At 37.4% G+C, this 13,273-nt stretch overlaps 1 protein-coding gene across 1 annotated transcript in view; it reads left to right on the forward strand.

The window, feature by feature from the left end:
• The window catches only part of SNX7 (sorting nexin 7), a 28,999-nt gene extending 16,328 nt beyond the window's left edge, over positions 1–12,671 (forward strand). Inside the window, exons 8-9 of the mRNA XM_040072843.2 lie at positions 4,380–4,532; positions 12,307–12,671. Coding sequence (XP_039928777.1) covers positions 4,380–4,532; positions 12,307–12,387 — 234 coding nt within the window. The 3' untranslated portion in view covers positions 12,388–12,671. The remainder of the gene's footprint in view (positions 1–4,379; positions 4,533–12,306) is intronic.
• Positions 12,672–13,273: the final 602 nt, after the last annotated feature.

Here is a 13,273-nt window from a genome sequence, read left to right on the forward strand (position 1 = left end):
GAGAAGCCCCCTAGGCTGGGAGTTGGGTAGCCATGGCAGGGGCATTCAGTGACAAATTCAGCTCTGTACAGCTTGTTTAGCAGCCAGACTCATTGTTTACTGTAGAAAAGACACCACAGCCTGGCAGGACGTGCCATCTTTTCAGGATGCATTTCTGTTATAATCTGATGGAGTTCTTAGACAACGTGCATGCACTCCCTTTTTCTTAACTGTTAAAATATAAAAGGAAAAAAGGAATATTTTTATTTTAGCATAGTATTGATCATACCATGTTGATTTCATATTGACAATGGTTAACTCCATCTTGAGATGCTTGTACTTGCTTCCCGCAGGATTTTGAAACCAGTTTGCCCAGACTTTTTTTTTCCACTGTGTATATGTTTCCATATCTACATTTACAGTTTGGTAAAGGCTTTGGACACTCTGATTACCCAGATTTTCAGATCTTTGGCTTTATCTTTCCAAACCCTCTATTTCTTACTAATTTCAGAGAATCCTGTTTTTGAAAGCCTGGTTCTCCTTACAGTCTCAGAAGAGCAGTAAAACAGATGTCTGTTAGTCTAATCTGATAATAAAATCCTGTGTTCTCTAATTGAGTGGCAGCTGTATCCTGAAGACTTTTTCTTAATTAGAAGCTGAAGCCTTTTGCTAGTAAGGATAGTTTGGCAACGGAGAATGGTGTACTGCTATTTTTAACCATTCAAGTGACTTAACTATTTTCTTGGTAATTTTTTTAATATGTTTTCATTTTTGTTATGTGTTGAAATATTTTCTGACACTTCTAACAAGACTTATTTCATAACAAAAGGTGGTCATAACACAGGTATGTTGTTGTAATTGGTGTCAGATGCCAAGTTTGGGTGTGTTTGCACATATCTTTTCCTAAGCAGAACTCCTATAGCTTCTAATGATCTCACAGATGTCAGATTGAACTTGTCAGTGCAATCTAGTAGCCAGAAATTTTGCTGACGAGTGGCATGAACCCTAATCTCATTTGAAGTACATTTCCACCACAGATAAAGGAGTATCAGACTGCCATTAGAGCTGATAAAAGGCTGTGAGATATTTAGCATTGGTCATGGCAAACATCAAATGATGTAACAAACACAAGGTTGTACAGCAGAAGAATGCAAAACATCCTTAAGGTCAGTGCAGATGAAATAGGCTGGAATTGCAAATTAAACTGTATGGGTCATTAGGCTCATTGACTGGGGAAAAAATATTTTCTTGAGCTGTGTTAGAAAGCTGCTTGTGGTGCTGCTACAAAAGCCAAAACCTTGGGTTCTACTCCAAAATTTGGTCCACAAAGGAGGCAGCTGTTCAGGGCATGGATGATTTGAAGACTGTGATTTTGGATACAAGCTCTGACAGAGAGATTGGACAGGACTTTGGTACCATCCTGCTTATCCTAGACATTCCTCACCTCCAGAGCTGTGGCTGTAAAAATGGTGGGACATGCTGCTCCATGACTTCCACACTCCATCCTGAGGGTTACACAGCAACGCTAGTGTATCCCCCTATGGTTTGGGTATTTTTAACAGTTTTAGTCTTGTCACTAGGGCTGATAATAATTCTGAAAAAACATTGGTATAAATGTGCTCTGACAGAGTGAGATAAGCATTAAATGCCAATTTAAGGATTCAGGCTTGAAAATGAGTAGTAAAGAGATGAAATGCTGTATCTGTTACATTCTGAATATATTTTGTGTTTTAACTCCAGGCTAAAAAGGGGTTAGTATCACCAAGCTGTGGGATTAATTCACGTAGCAGACAGAAATTTGTGCTAATTTGCATAGTGAGATAGTGTAAAATGCTGTGTTACTTGCCATGGAAGTGGCTATTGGGCCAGGTCTCTTTGGCTACAGTCACACGATCCATGTCTGGTAGCACTCTGCCCTAGCAATGCCTGGCTGCCACCTTCCTGTGCTCTGGTCCCATGTCTGATTAGTGCTGTCCTGGCCTCTGGCCATCACTGATGGGAGATTTCATTTCTCACACTGGCTGCCTCAGTGAGATCAGTGGAATGGGTTCAGAATCCTGTTTAATTTGCAGGATCAATGGTAACAATTTATACCTTGTAAATGAGGAACACACTAGGTAGATGTTTTTGTTAAGTCCAAGCCATTCTTCTTTCATTTCTGCTGTCATGGTGGCTAAAGAGAGTAGCATTGACAGGGTTTTTTTCAGTTTTGATAAAGTAGTCCTTGAACGTCTCTACTTGACTTGGTGGTATGTGGCATAATGCTGCCTTTAGACCTTAAGTCCAACCCTTGCCTTAATTACAACACATGATTGGTTTCTTTGGGGCTTTAGAGCGGGATGTTTAAACAGCATTTCCAGGCAGAGTTGTATAACAGAGCCTACCTGTCCATATCATGTTCTGACTACAGTATGGAAGAAATCTGTAGTTCCTAGAAAAGGCTAGACAAAAACAAGCTGCTAAATAACTTACTTAAAGTTACAAAGTTTTAAAGAATGAGGCAGGGGGAAGCTGCTGCAGCCGAAACTTGTAAGTCAGACAAGTTCTTTATGTGTGTAGACTAGTGAATTCCCATATAGGAACTTTTTTTTTTTTTTTTTTTGCAAAAGCAGAGAATGGATTCAACTGCCTTTCCTTTTCTAAATCATCTTTAAAATGTCATCATTTTCAGTATTCTGTGCGCATTCATTTTCTGGTATTTGAAGGAAAGGCAATTAGCATGGAACATGGTCAAAGTACCAAATCCAGTTGTCTGTAATTCCTTCGAAGGTAGTTCCCCCACTTTTAAACTTTGGATTAACCTTTTCATTTTGAATGCAGTGTTGGTAGTTGAAATTACCCTTGTCTGTAGCTTGATTAGTGGTCTGGCCAGATAACTGAACTTGGGATAAAAGTAGAAATAATACTTGGCAAAGTAGAAATAACATATTTTTTTTTTCATTTTGTTCCTCATTATTAACTAGTATTTCATTAATCTAGAAGAGTGGCAAAGAGAATCAATTCTAACTAAAACTTTATTACTGACTCTGGATAACATTGATTCAGATGAAATTTTCAGTTTTACTAGCTGAGGAGTTCTTGGCTTCTTTAAGAGCTGGATGGGATCCAGGTTCCGTGACTGTTTCAGACAGTGTTTGGTGATTCAGTTTGTGCCTGATGGCAGCATCACTGCTGTTGCACTCGACACTCGATCACTGTTCTCCACTGCATGGTCCAAGCTGGAGATTGTGCACCCAGACTTCCCATGTCTTGCTCTGAGTTCTGACCTTTCTGACCAGGAGCATAAGCATTCCTTAAAAATCCTGGAAGTTAGTCCTGGAATCCTGAACTTCCTATCAATGAAAATACCAGCTCTGCCAAAAGCAAAAATAGTATCCAACTTTACACAGGTGTGGTATGAGGAAGAAACTGTTTGCTTTATGGCACAATATAAGGACGAAGAAGAAATGTATGGAGCCTGAGTTGCAATGGAAACAGTTTGAGGAATTAAGTTTTCCTGCTTGATGTTCCTTATTTTGGTGGTGTTTGTGCTTGCCCTCCCTTCTGCAGACAGTGGCTCTGCAGTCCCATCTCTGCAGCAGATGATTTGCACTGTAGCCACATTGATGTGCCTTGTTCTGTGACCTGGTGCCAGCCAGAACAGACACAACTGATTAGTAAATGACAACAGGTAACTGAATTACAGAGGAGACCAGGAAAACTCATTAAACAGAGCTGCCGTCCGCTTACTCCCATTAGCTGGCAAGTCAGTTTGTGCATCTGCAGTAATTAGAAGCGAGTAATGTCTGTGGAGTAGCCCTCAAGCTTTTGAGTCCTGGATTGCTGTGAAAGAGTTTCTTCTCTGTAGAAGTCCTTTCATTTAATTTCTTTCTCTGCTTCTATATTTCTTTTTCCCTCATATGGTCACACACAGTTCTACAAGAAAAGACGGTAATGTGACAGGCAAGAAATCAGAAAGTTTGTGATTTTGATTTCTGCTGTCTTCTCCCCATTCTGTTTTCTCCTGTTATGAAAGATTCAGTCAGGATTTTCTCATTTTTTCTGGCCAAATCTAATTCGTACAGTTGGTTCTTCTTCAGCAAAGCCCTCTATGTATTTCTTTTTTGATGCATTAAATCAAGTGTTAGTGAAGAGGTGCCAGAGTCTGTAACTTCTCAGTGAATAAAATATCTCCAGGAACACTCTAATTGTGGTCTATATTTTCTGTTACTAATATTTCAGAAATTTTAGTGAGCTATTAATTAAGAATTAAATTTATCCTGAGGTAAGACTTTTTTGCTAACTTAAATACCAGTCTTGGTGCTGCAATTCTCTTCATCTCCACTACAGTCAGTTGATTTCAATAATTTTGGAAATGGTGACTTTCCTAATATTTTTTAATGTTTACAATTAATATTTAGTTCTCAGAAGAGATTGGGAAGCTTGAAGACAAAGTTGAACGTGCCAATAATGCTCTGAAAGCGGACTGGGACAGGTGGAAGCAGAACATGAAGTGGGATATAAGATCAACATTCACTAATGTGGCTGAGAATAATCTCCGTTATTATGAAGAGGTAAAACTCTTTAACACAAAAATGTTATTTTTTCATTATTTCAGTAAGGAAGTCCATGGGTTCTCTGTAAAAGGAACTTTTCCATTTTAGTTCAAACATTTGGTAACTTTGGAATCAGTTTCTCTGGGAATAGTGAGGCAGTTACCCTTAATTTGACAGATTTCAAGCAGAATATATTTTATTGTGCCCAAGTTGTTGATCCTGAGTTCATCATCGACAGAGGGCACTCTTGTTTTACTAACCACAACAACTTGGAACATGATTTTCAGTTCAATGTCAGCTGCTGTATTTCAGTTTGGAAACATTTTGCTGTGAGAGCATGAGGAAGCCCTCTGGAAGGCTCAGACCTGTATGAGGAAAACCAGTTTTTTCAGTGTGATTCCATTAGATTTTTATTGTCAGCTCAAATGCTGCAGGTAACATTCTTGGTAAGAATTTCCAAGAATACATGCTAGGAAAGAGAATTTGAAAACATAACAAAAAGCATTAAGCATTCTTTGAAGTTTCCTCTTGGGGAACACAATGTTGATTGAAATGCGCATTTTGAAAATACCCCAGATGTCTTAAAGTTTTTAAAATAATTTCTCCTTACTTTTGGGTGAAAAATGGAATGCACTGAGCCATCTATTAATCATAAATTAGTCATTTTCACAGATATATTTTGGTATCTATAACTTCAGTCCTGTAGTCTGAGCCTATTAGCCAATGGCAGTGCTCTGATTTTACAAATCATTTTGTTAAAACATAATTGAAAAGACAGAGCTCTTGATCATCAAGTCTAATTAATTAACATGCAGACTGTGAGATGCATGGACATTGACAATCTGTTGTTACATATTAAGATCAAAATATTTTCAGAAATCAGGCAGCGAGCTTTTGGCATCCTCTAACATTGTCTTCATTTATTGATGGTCTCTGACTTCTATAGCAGCAATATGTATGTTAAAACAGTGCTGAATCTATTAGAATATTTTCTTTGTGGATGACTAGCTAAAATATAAAACTGATTATTTGGTTCTTTTTCATGTCTAGAATTGCTTTTTGCTGAATTAGAAGTTTAATTCAGACCACCAAATTTCACATTGTACATGAAATTACTATTCTTACGCCACAAACGGCAGAAAATTATTCAGCTGTTTCTGTAACTGCCAGAGGTTCTTAAACAGCCTCTGAAATACCAGACAAATTGGTTTATACTGAGACATAATCTTTTGTTGGTGCTTTTCTTGAATATTGAAATCTTCATTTAATGGTTTTGCTGTTACATCTTTGTAGATCTACATTTTAGAAAAAGCACCTTAGCTTACTACAGCAGTGGCAATAAGCAACATTTTGCAGTATCACTCCTTGTTTGCAAAGTGAGCGCTTACCCATTTCTGTTTTATCAGAAAATCATTATCTAATCCTGATATTCAAAAGACCTTGATAAAGTTAATATTTTGATTGTGAGTTTTGACCCAAAATACACTTACTTAAGATCTGTGGTTAATGATGATGTTTAATTATTAGAGAAGTGATTACTGATTACTGTCAGAGGCCTGGGTATCTCAAACTACAAATGTGTACTCCTGAAAGCAGCAGGAAAAGAAGCTCTGGCATCTGCTCCTGCTGTTTGGGAGTGAAACTTTGGGAAGGGAATCTCAAAAACCTGAGAAGCAGAGTATTATTTCTATGTTTTCAGTAGGAAGGAGAATCCAACATTAAATATAATAGTTTGAGTCTGACTCATTAAACTCATGCACAAACAGTGTCTGTTACAGTGTTTTTCACTTGATCAATTATTACTTGCTTCATTAGCATTCTTTCACATGTCTGAAGTTACTCATTCAGACTTTGGATGCACCATTTGATGCTTACTAAGCCTTTTCTTGCTGTAACATCCCTCATGTTATTTCCTGCCTTTTCTCTTCCCCAGAGCATGTTGTGTGCATTTTTCCAGGCACCATGGATGCTCTGAATGTGATTCAGTTGCCCAGTTCTTCTCTCCAGCTCCTATGGGAAATCATCTCCCGCTTTCTAACTTAGTGACTACCTGCTTCTCATCCTTTCCACAATTTCCCCCACCCGTCAGTTCTTGCCTCTCTGTGAGCAGTGTCCCATTCTCTTCTCTACAGCAGCATTTCACTGTGCTTCTCATTATTCCCCTTGCTGACTCCATTTCCCAGGCACACAACCGAAGAAGGAGTCATTTCTGCTCACGGTCATTCTCTGCATCCCTTTCATTTTGGGAGCCACAGGGCAGTGAGAGACAGGCATCTTGTATTTTCTGATGGCTGCTGCAGTAGAGTGCATTCCTTCCAAGCTATATAAAGCCCAAGCCAGTGTGGTCAAAAACATAGCAGCATGTCAAAGTACACTAGAATTTCTAAAATGTCATTTCATCTTTGTCACAGTTTGGGCAAAGAATATGACCTTACGTTTGTTTGGGTTTTTCCTTAATTGTAGTTGCCTAAGGATTTCTTCTATCAACCTGTCAAGCATCACTTAGCTAGAATAAAAGAGTATCTCTTCCTTAAGCTGAATGAATGTTCACATTAATTAAGTGTTACTCTGAAGTGTTACCTGTGATTATGTTTCTCCAGATTTACAAATTTAAGAGTTATTTCTGTAGTTCATTGGCTGTGTGCATTTATTTTACTTGAATAAGAAGTGTTCCTTTGCTTCTACAGCTGTTTTGTGTCTCTCAATGCTGTGGTAACAAAGACATGAATAAAAGCCCAGAGTTGCAGATTTACAGGGTGCTCCTGTGCAGGCCTACGAAAACGAAAGCTTTCAAGTGATAATGTGCAAACTTTGTTATAATACATTTAAAATCATTTAGGAGTCAAGAATTACCATGACTGACCAATCACTTGGTATTCCTGTAGCTGGTCTCAATGGTTCATACAGAGCTGTACTTCCTTTCTTCTGGAAAAGAGTTGAGTATGTCCTCAAGTCTCTCTGTATTCTGCAAAGTCTTAAATCCAAAAAAATATTGTACTAACGATGACAGTAAATGCATTGCTAAAATAAGGAGGACTTTCTGAAACTATATGAAATGGTTTTAATTTTTAGAAGTTCATAAATTTACTCCCATTTCTGAAACAAATAGCACTAATTCAGCATGTGTTAACACTATACCATTTATTTTATTCCTTTTCATCGGGGCTTAGTCATGGTGCCATTGTCTGACAGCTTAGTCCAAAAGAGGTATCTACCAAACAGCTGGAATCACAAACTGTCCACAGGGTGGAACTTCCATCTGAGAAACTGATTGTCACCGTGAATATTTTCATTAATTTAGAAATAGATATTCTAAAGCTGCAGCATTACTAAACCCAGAGCAGGATACAGAGCTGGTGGTGGTGCTGGCAGTGTTATTTAGATGGCAGGTTTGAAGTGTTGCTGCTGCAGACTAGCAGAACCAAACCAGGCTCTGTTGAACTCTGGCTTCAAAGAGCAGAAGCAATTAATCATATGCTAAATTTGTCCTTTTTTTCTCATGTATTTAGTATAACTACTGTATAGGCAGCCAAAGAATTTTGGTAACCTGTTCTTTTCAGGAAAACCACCAGAATAAGTGGCTAGGTTTTACAGCCCAACCCAACAACTAGTTAGACATTTTAAATCTGCAAATACACCAGAGTCTGGGTTTCCACTGCTTGTTGGGTACTCCAGGAAATGCCAGCAGACTGGTGTTTTTTACTACGCTGGGATGATAATTAGTTTTGGCATTGAAAGAATGTGTTTTTTCTTGAGCATGGATGGACCCTTCTTTTAAAACATAGCATTTGATTTTATTTATCATATGTGAAATTAATCCTGTTAAACCCTTGCATCTTAATCAGATAATCAGTTACCTTTGATATAGCCAGATTCTTGTTGGTATTGGCACACCTTACTATTTTTCAAAAATATAAATAATTTCTTGATTTTCTAAAGTATTTCAAGCACAATTTAGTATATTTTTGTGACCTACATTGTTGTACAGGCATAAATTGATCCAAAAGATCCATTAGGGCAAAACAATACTTGTTCCCCATTACAACAACTTTCCTCTAACTCCAAAGCCCTTATGTACCTCTTGATCTTGTGAAAGCTGGATGATATTTGTTATTTTTCCCTGGAGGCCTATGTAGCAATGCATTTAAGCAGTCATTTGGTCATGTAGCAGAAAGTTGGCCGCTCCTGTGTGTTGATCACATCCTACCGTAGCCATGCCTGGGAGTTCAGCTACCAAACTTCATGAGATTTTCAAAAGCTCCCCCATCCGAGCCCAATTATCCCTGTCCACATCGCTTCAAAGGCAGAAACAACTTTGAACCCTCATTCACTTCAGCCTTTATAAATTATTTTAAAAATAATTTTGGGAAGACCTTTTTAAGAGTGGGAATCACTATTTCTGTGTGGTCTAGTTTTTGTGTCCCTGCTCACAGAAATCATGAAAATATTTTCTGTTTCTCTCAGACACAAACAAGACTTCATTTTCAGACTCTATTCCAAAAAATGTCATCATAAGCGCTACTTTTAAGGAATCAACCACGGATAACTGGGAACTGGAACAGAAACACACGTGGCATGTGACACACTGCTACTGCTAGCATCCATACTACATCTTCTATTTTTGTATCTCCTTTTTCATTATATAGGCAATTGTACTATATGAAAAACTTTTTCTAAGCACGATGTTGCAGAATAGATACGTGTTCTCCAGTAGTAATCTGAATATTTTAGGTAGTGTAGCCTTATTTAAGTTCTTGCTATTTCATTTTGTGTATTTAGGCTTTTTTATGTTTTCCATTGGGTCTTTACAAGTAATTGGATTATGAATTTCAATCCTGTGCAAACACATTTAATTTCCTTAGTTTGGATTTTCTGGGTTTTTTTTCTTTTCTGTCTCTTTGTGAAAACTGGCTGATCCTCTATTTAGATCTCCATTTTCAACCTCCCAGGAGAATGGAGTAAAATCATTCTGTAATAATGTTGAAGTATACATCACTAACAAAATGTCGTTTATGCAGTTCGTGCTTTACAATATGAAAAGCTTGAGCCTAAGGCACAGAGACCTAGTTTTGTTTTGGTGTGGTTAATTATAAAATTTGTCAGCTGTAGCAGCACTGTGATGTCTGACAGTGAAATGAGCCACCATTGCTCTTACATTTTGAAAAATGTGTTTTGGTTATATAAACAGAATAAATTAAAAGCTGAATAACTTGTTTGAAGAAAATGCTTTGCATCTTTTTCTGGACAGGCTTCAGTAGATCATATCTGGTTAAGCAGTGTATTGTGATTGCATTTTAACATGTGCAGCTTGGCTCAGTGTCACAAAGATAACACAATGCCATTTTTGCATTGCAGCCAGTGCTGATACGTGTATTTTAATTCACATTACTGAAATTACAGATTAACAAAACATGGATTTACATGGTAATTAAATTAAACTGTGGTTCAGAAAAAAATCTGTCATTGCCAATGAAAGACTTTTCAAAAAGAGTGATGTTTTCTTGTACCACACCTAGAAAAAGCTTAGAAAAACAGCTGTGCCTTGCAGCTTTCTAGGATGGCAATCTAGGATGGGCTCTAACAAACAGAAATTGATGAGTTTGAGTGCCACAGTGAAGACACATTGCTAGCAGCTTACTCACTGACATTCCAAAACCAAGAGGCCATGTTCCAGCTCAGGCCTCTCAGATAGATTCAGCTGCCACAGTGGCACATGAAGTAGGGGAGAATCTAATGATCAAACTTAAAGGCTTTATACAAAAGGTCAAAAAGACCTTTTAAATCAGAAATCAGTTTTCAACACTTGCAGTTCACTATTTGGGCTGGCAGTATCTTCACTGTTTCTCCCTGGGGTACCATTTCAAAATAACATTTCTCCCAAAAGTCAATGAAGAAAGCAAATTTCCACATGAATCTTACCCTGTTAGTCTTCTCTTTTCACAGTAATTCAAACCTTAGATATACTCTGAACAGCAGCATAATGTTGTGTGCAATAGCAGCAGAAGTTACTTGGGGCTTTCATCAGCAAGATCAGAAGAGAAAGACTGGGTCAGTAAATTCATGGTATCCATAGTCTAGGGGACAAAATGTGAATAACAGGAATGATCTCTACCATGCCTGATAAAAGCCAAAAACCTGTGCAAAAATAAGCTTATACTTTTTCTTTATGATCTTTTAGTTCAGTGTGCTGTTTTAACCGCTTGCATTGTCTTGCAGACCCACATTCTACTTTCTTAGGTCTTCAGAGACAAAGCTACTGCTGACTTGTTTTTTCTTTTTCTTGTAATTTTGTCACCTTTAATTTTATGGGTATCCCTAGTTCTGTATCCTTGTGTCAACATGGATTCCCCCAGCTCCAGTCATCATGTGTGTATTCTTTGTTTTTCTCTTTAGGCTTATATTTAACATTATCAGATCCTCCCACTCACCTGCTTACACATAGACATGCAGTTATACCAGGACCTAGCTCTTCAGTGGAACATGATTAAATCTCCATATGTAATGCAGAGTTTGGAAGTCATTCACAAGAAATGTCTAAGGGAGTTAGGTGGCTGCAAGTTCAAGGAGGGTCATTTCCATGTCTCCTGGGCAATGAGAGATGGATATGAGGTGTTTCAATGAGCTGGGCTTAGCAAGTTGCTGTGGCTTGAATAGTTTATGGCAAAAGATTTCAGTTAGGAAATAACACTGTTTTTAGGGCACTGATTTAATTCAAAGTTCAGGTGAATGAAGTGTGCTGTCCAGGTTTTAATTTATATTTCCTGGGAAATTTCAGAAGAATTACTTATGGTGCATAATAAAGATTCTTCATGAAAAAAAGCTGTGTAGAGTAAGTAGCAAATCAGCTGTATTGTCAGGAACAGTATGTATGAATGTATAAGTCAAAATTTTGTAAGAACATTTCCATTTCAAGGGCTTTTTTTCAATAGCATCAGAACAAGGAAATTATTGCAGCAATTTGCCTGTTCTGCTCTACTAATAGACTTGAAATAGTTGAAAACTGGTGCTTTGGATGACAAGCATCAACTCACCACAGGTTACCTTGTGATAGCCTTGCCGTGACTTTCAACATTAATTTATGACTTAAAATGGCTTGCCAAGCTGCCAACACTCATTTAAGCCAAACTGAATCAAAGACATTTGGGTGGTTTTTTTGTTTTTGTTTTGGTTTTGGGGGTTTTTTTTCCATTTTACTGCCTGCAGAACTGATGCCTCAAATAAACAAATTGTAAATGCGTTTTTCCATAAGCCAATATATATACCACTTGTAAGGATAACAATTTCCCTAGTCCCAGCCCCTGCCTTTCTGGTTCTATTTCTTTCCCATTACTCTGGGGAAAAATGAATTCTCTCCTTATTTAGGGAAAAAGAATGGTTTAATTTAACTTGGAAGGAAAATTGGGTATACATTAGGAATCCACAGAGATTACAGGGGAACGGTGCCTGACAATGTGCTTTCTATTTGGAAGAGATCTTTGCCTGTAACTAAAGGAAGAGACTAAAGAAGAGCATAATTAATGTTAGCATCTTCCATGCTACAACATACAATTACAGTGCTCACAGTGTGTGCTTGTCATTATGTAAAATTGACCTTTACAGCTCACTCAGCATGTTAGCTAACATTTTGCATATCACTGAGCTGCCTAGGAAACTGTATTTTGCTCTTACCATGGTTCTACAAAAGCAGCTAGTGACAATATGTATTCTTTTTTTTAAATTCATTTTCTCCTTGGCTAACAGTTAACAGAAATCTCTCTGCTGTACTCATATGTATGTGTTTGGTTTTTTTAAGTGCCTTGCTACATGGGAGTCCTTCCTAGCATCTCAAACAGTGGATCTTCATGTGGACGAAGATTCTGAAGACAGGCCTTGAGTAATAATCTCTGCTTGATCTCGCCTTTTCCATGCAGTTTCTCCCAACCAAAGTGCTTTATATGAGATCAGATACATTATTAAATTTAACTGTTAAAATCAGTGAAATGCAGGAAACAGCTTATTGAACACTCAGGTATTCTAGTCCTGAAATACATTTTGAAACATGCTATATATTGCTTTATATTGCTCTGCTCTGGTTTTACATATTTTTATGTATTTGCATACAATTGTTTTCATAAATATTGTGTAATTTTGATATAAAGTATTTTAAATATGTAAAAATAGCTCAATTTTAATAAAACATTGAATAAGGAAAGTTTGTCATCAGTCTGTATCCTAGTCATTTTTAGAAGTATTTTGCTATTTTAGCTTGCTTCTTAGATTCTCTTTCTTGAGTAACATCTTGGACTTCTAGAATTACGTCACATAGTCCTCAAGGACTAGCTTTTTAGGATTATTTTAATAGATCTTGCTAGTTGCCCAATGGCAGCATAGGACATAAAGGTGCCAGATGTTCTGTGAGATTAATGCTGCTTTAAAGTGTAGATAATTTAGTTTTCAGTTTGCAGTATTTACATGTTTATTAGACATCTTTGATTTGACATTTTTTAAAGGAAAAAGAAAAAAGTGACAGTTAATGAAACAGACTGTTTGTGCAGTGATACCATTAGGCACAGCACTGATCCTGCCAACACAAGAACTTCAATTTGGAGTTTGCAGGGTGAAACTTTCTGCTCCCAGGGCACCATGTAATCCCTCCTGTAATCCTTAACTTCCTTCCTCTTTAGATAGTCAATGTAGAAGAGAAGAGGTTAAGAAAATAAGAGGTTTGCATTAAAATAATCAGCTGATTGACTCATGCAATATGCAATATAGTCTTTCAG

The sequence above is a fragment of the Hirundo rustica genome, chromosome 9 (assembly GCF_015227805.2).
Source record: "Hirundo rustica isolate bHirRus1 chromosome 9, bHirRus1.pri.v3, whole genome shotgun sequence".
NCBI lineage: Eukaryota > Metazoa > Chordata > Aves > Passeriformes > Hirundinidae > Hirundo > Hirundo rustica.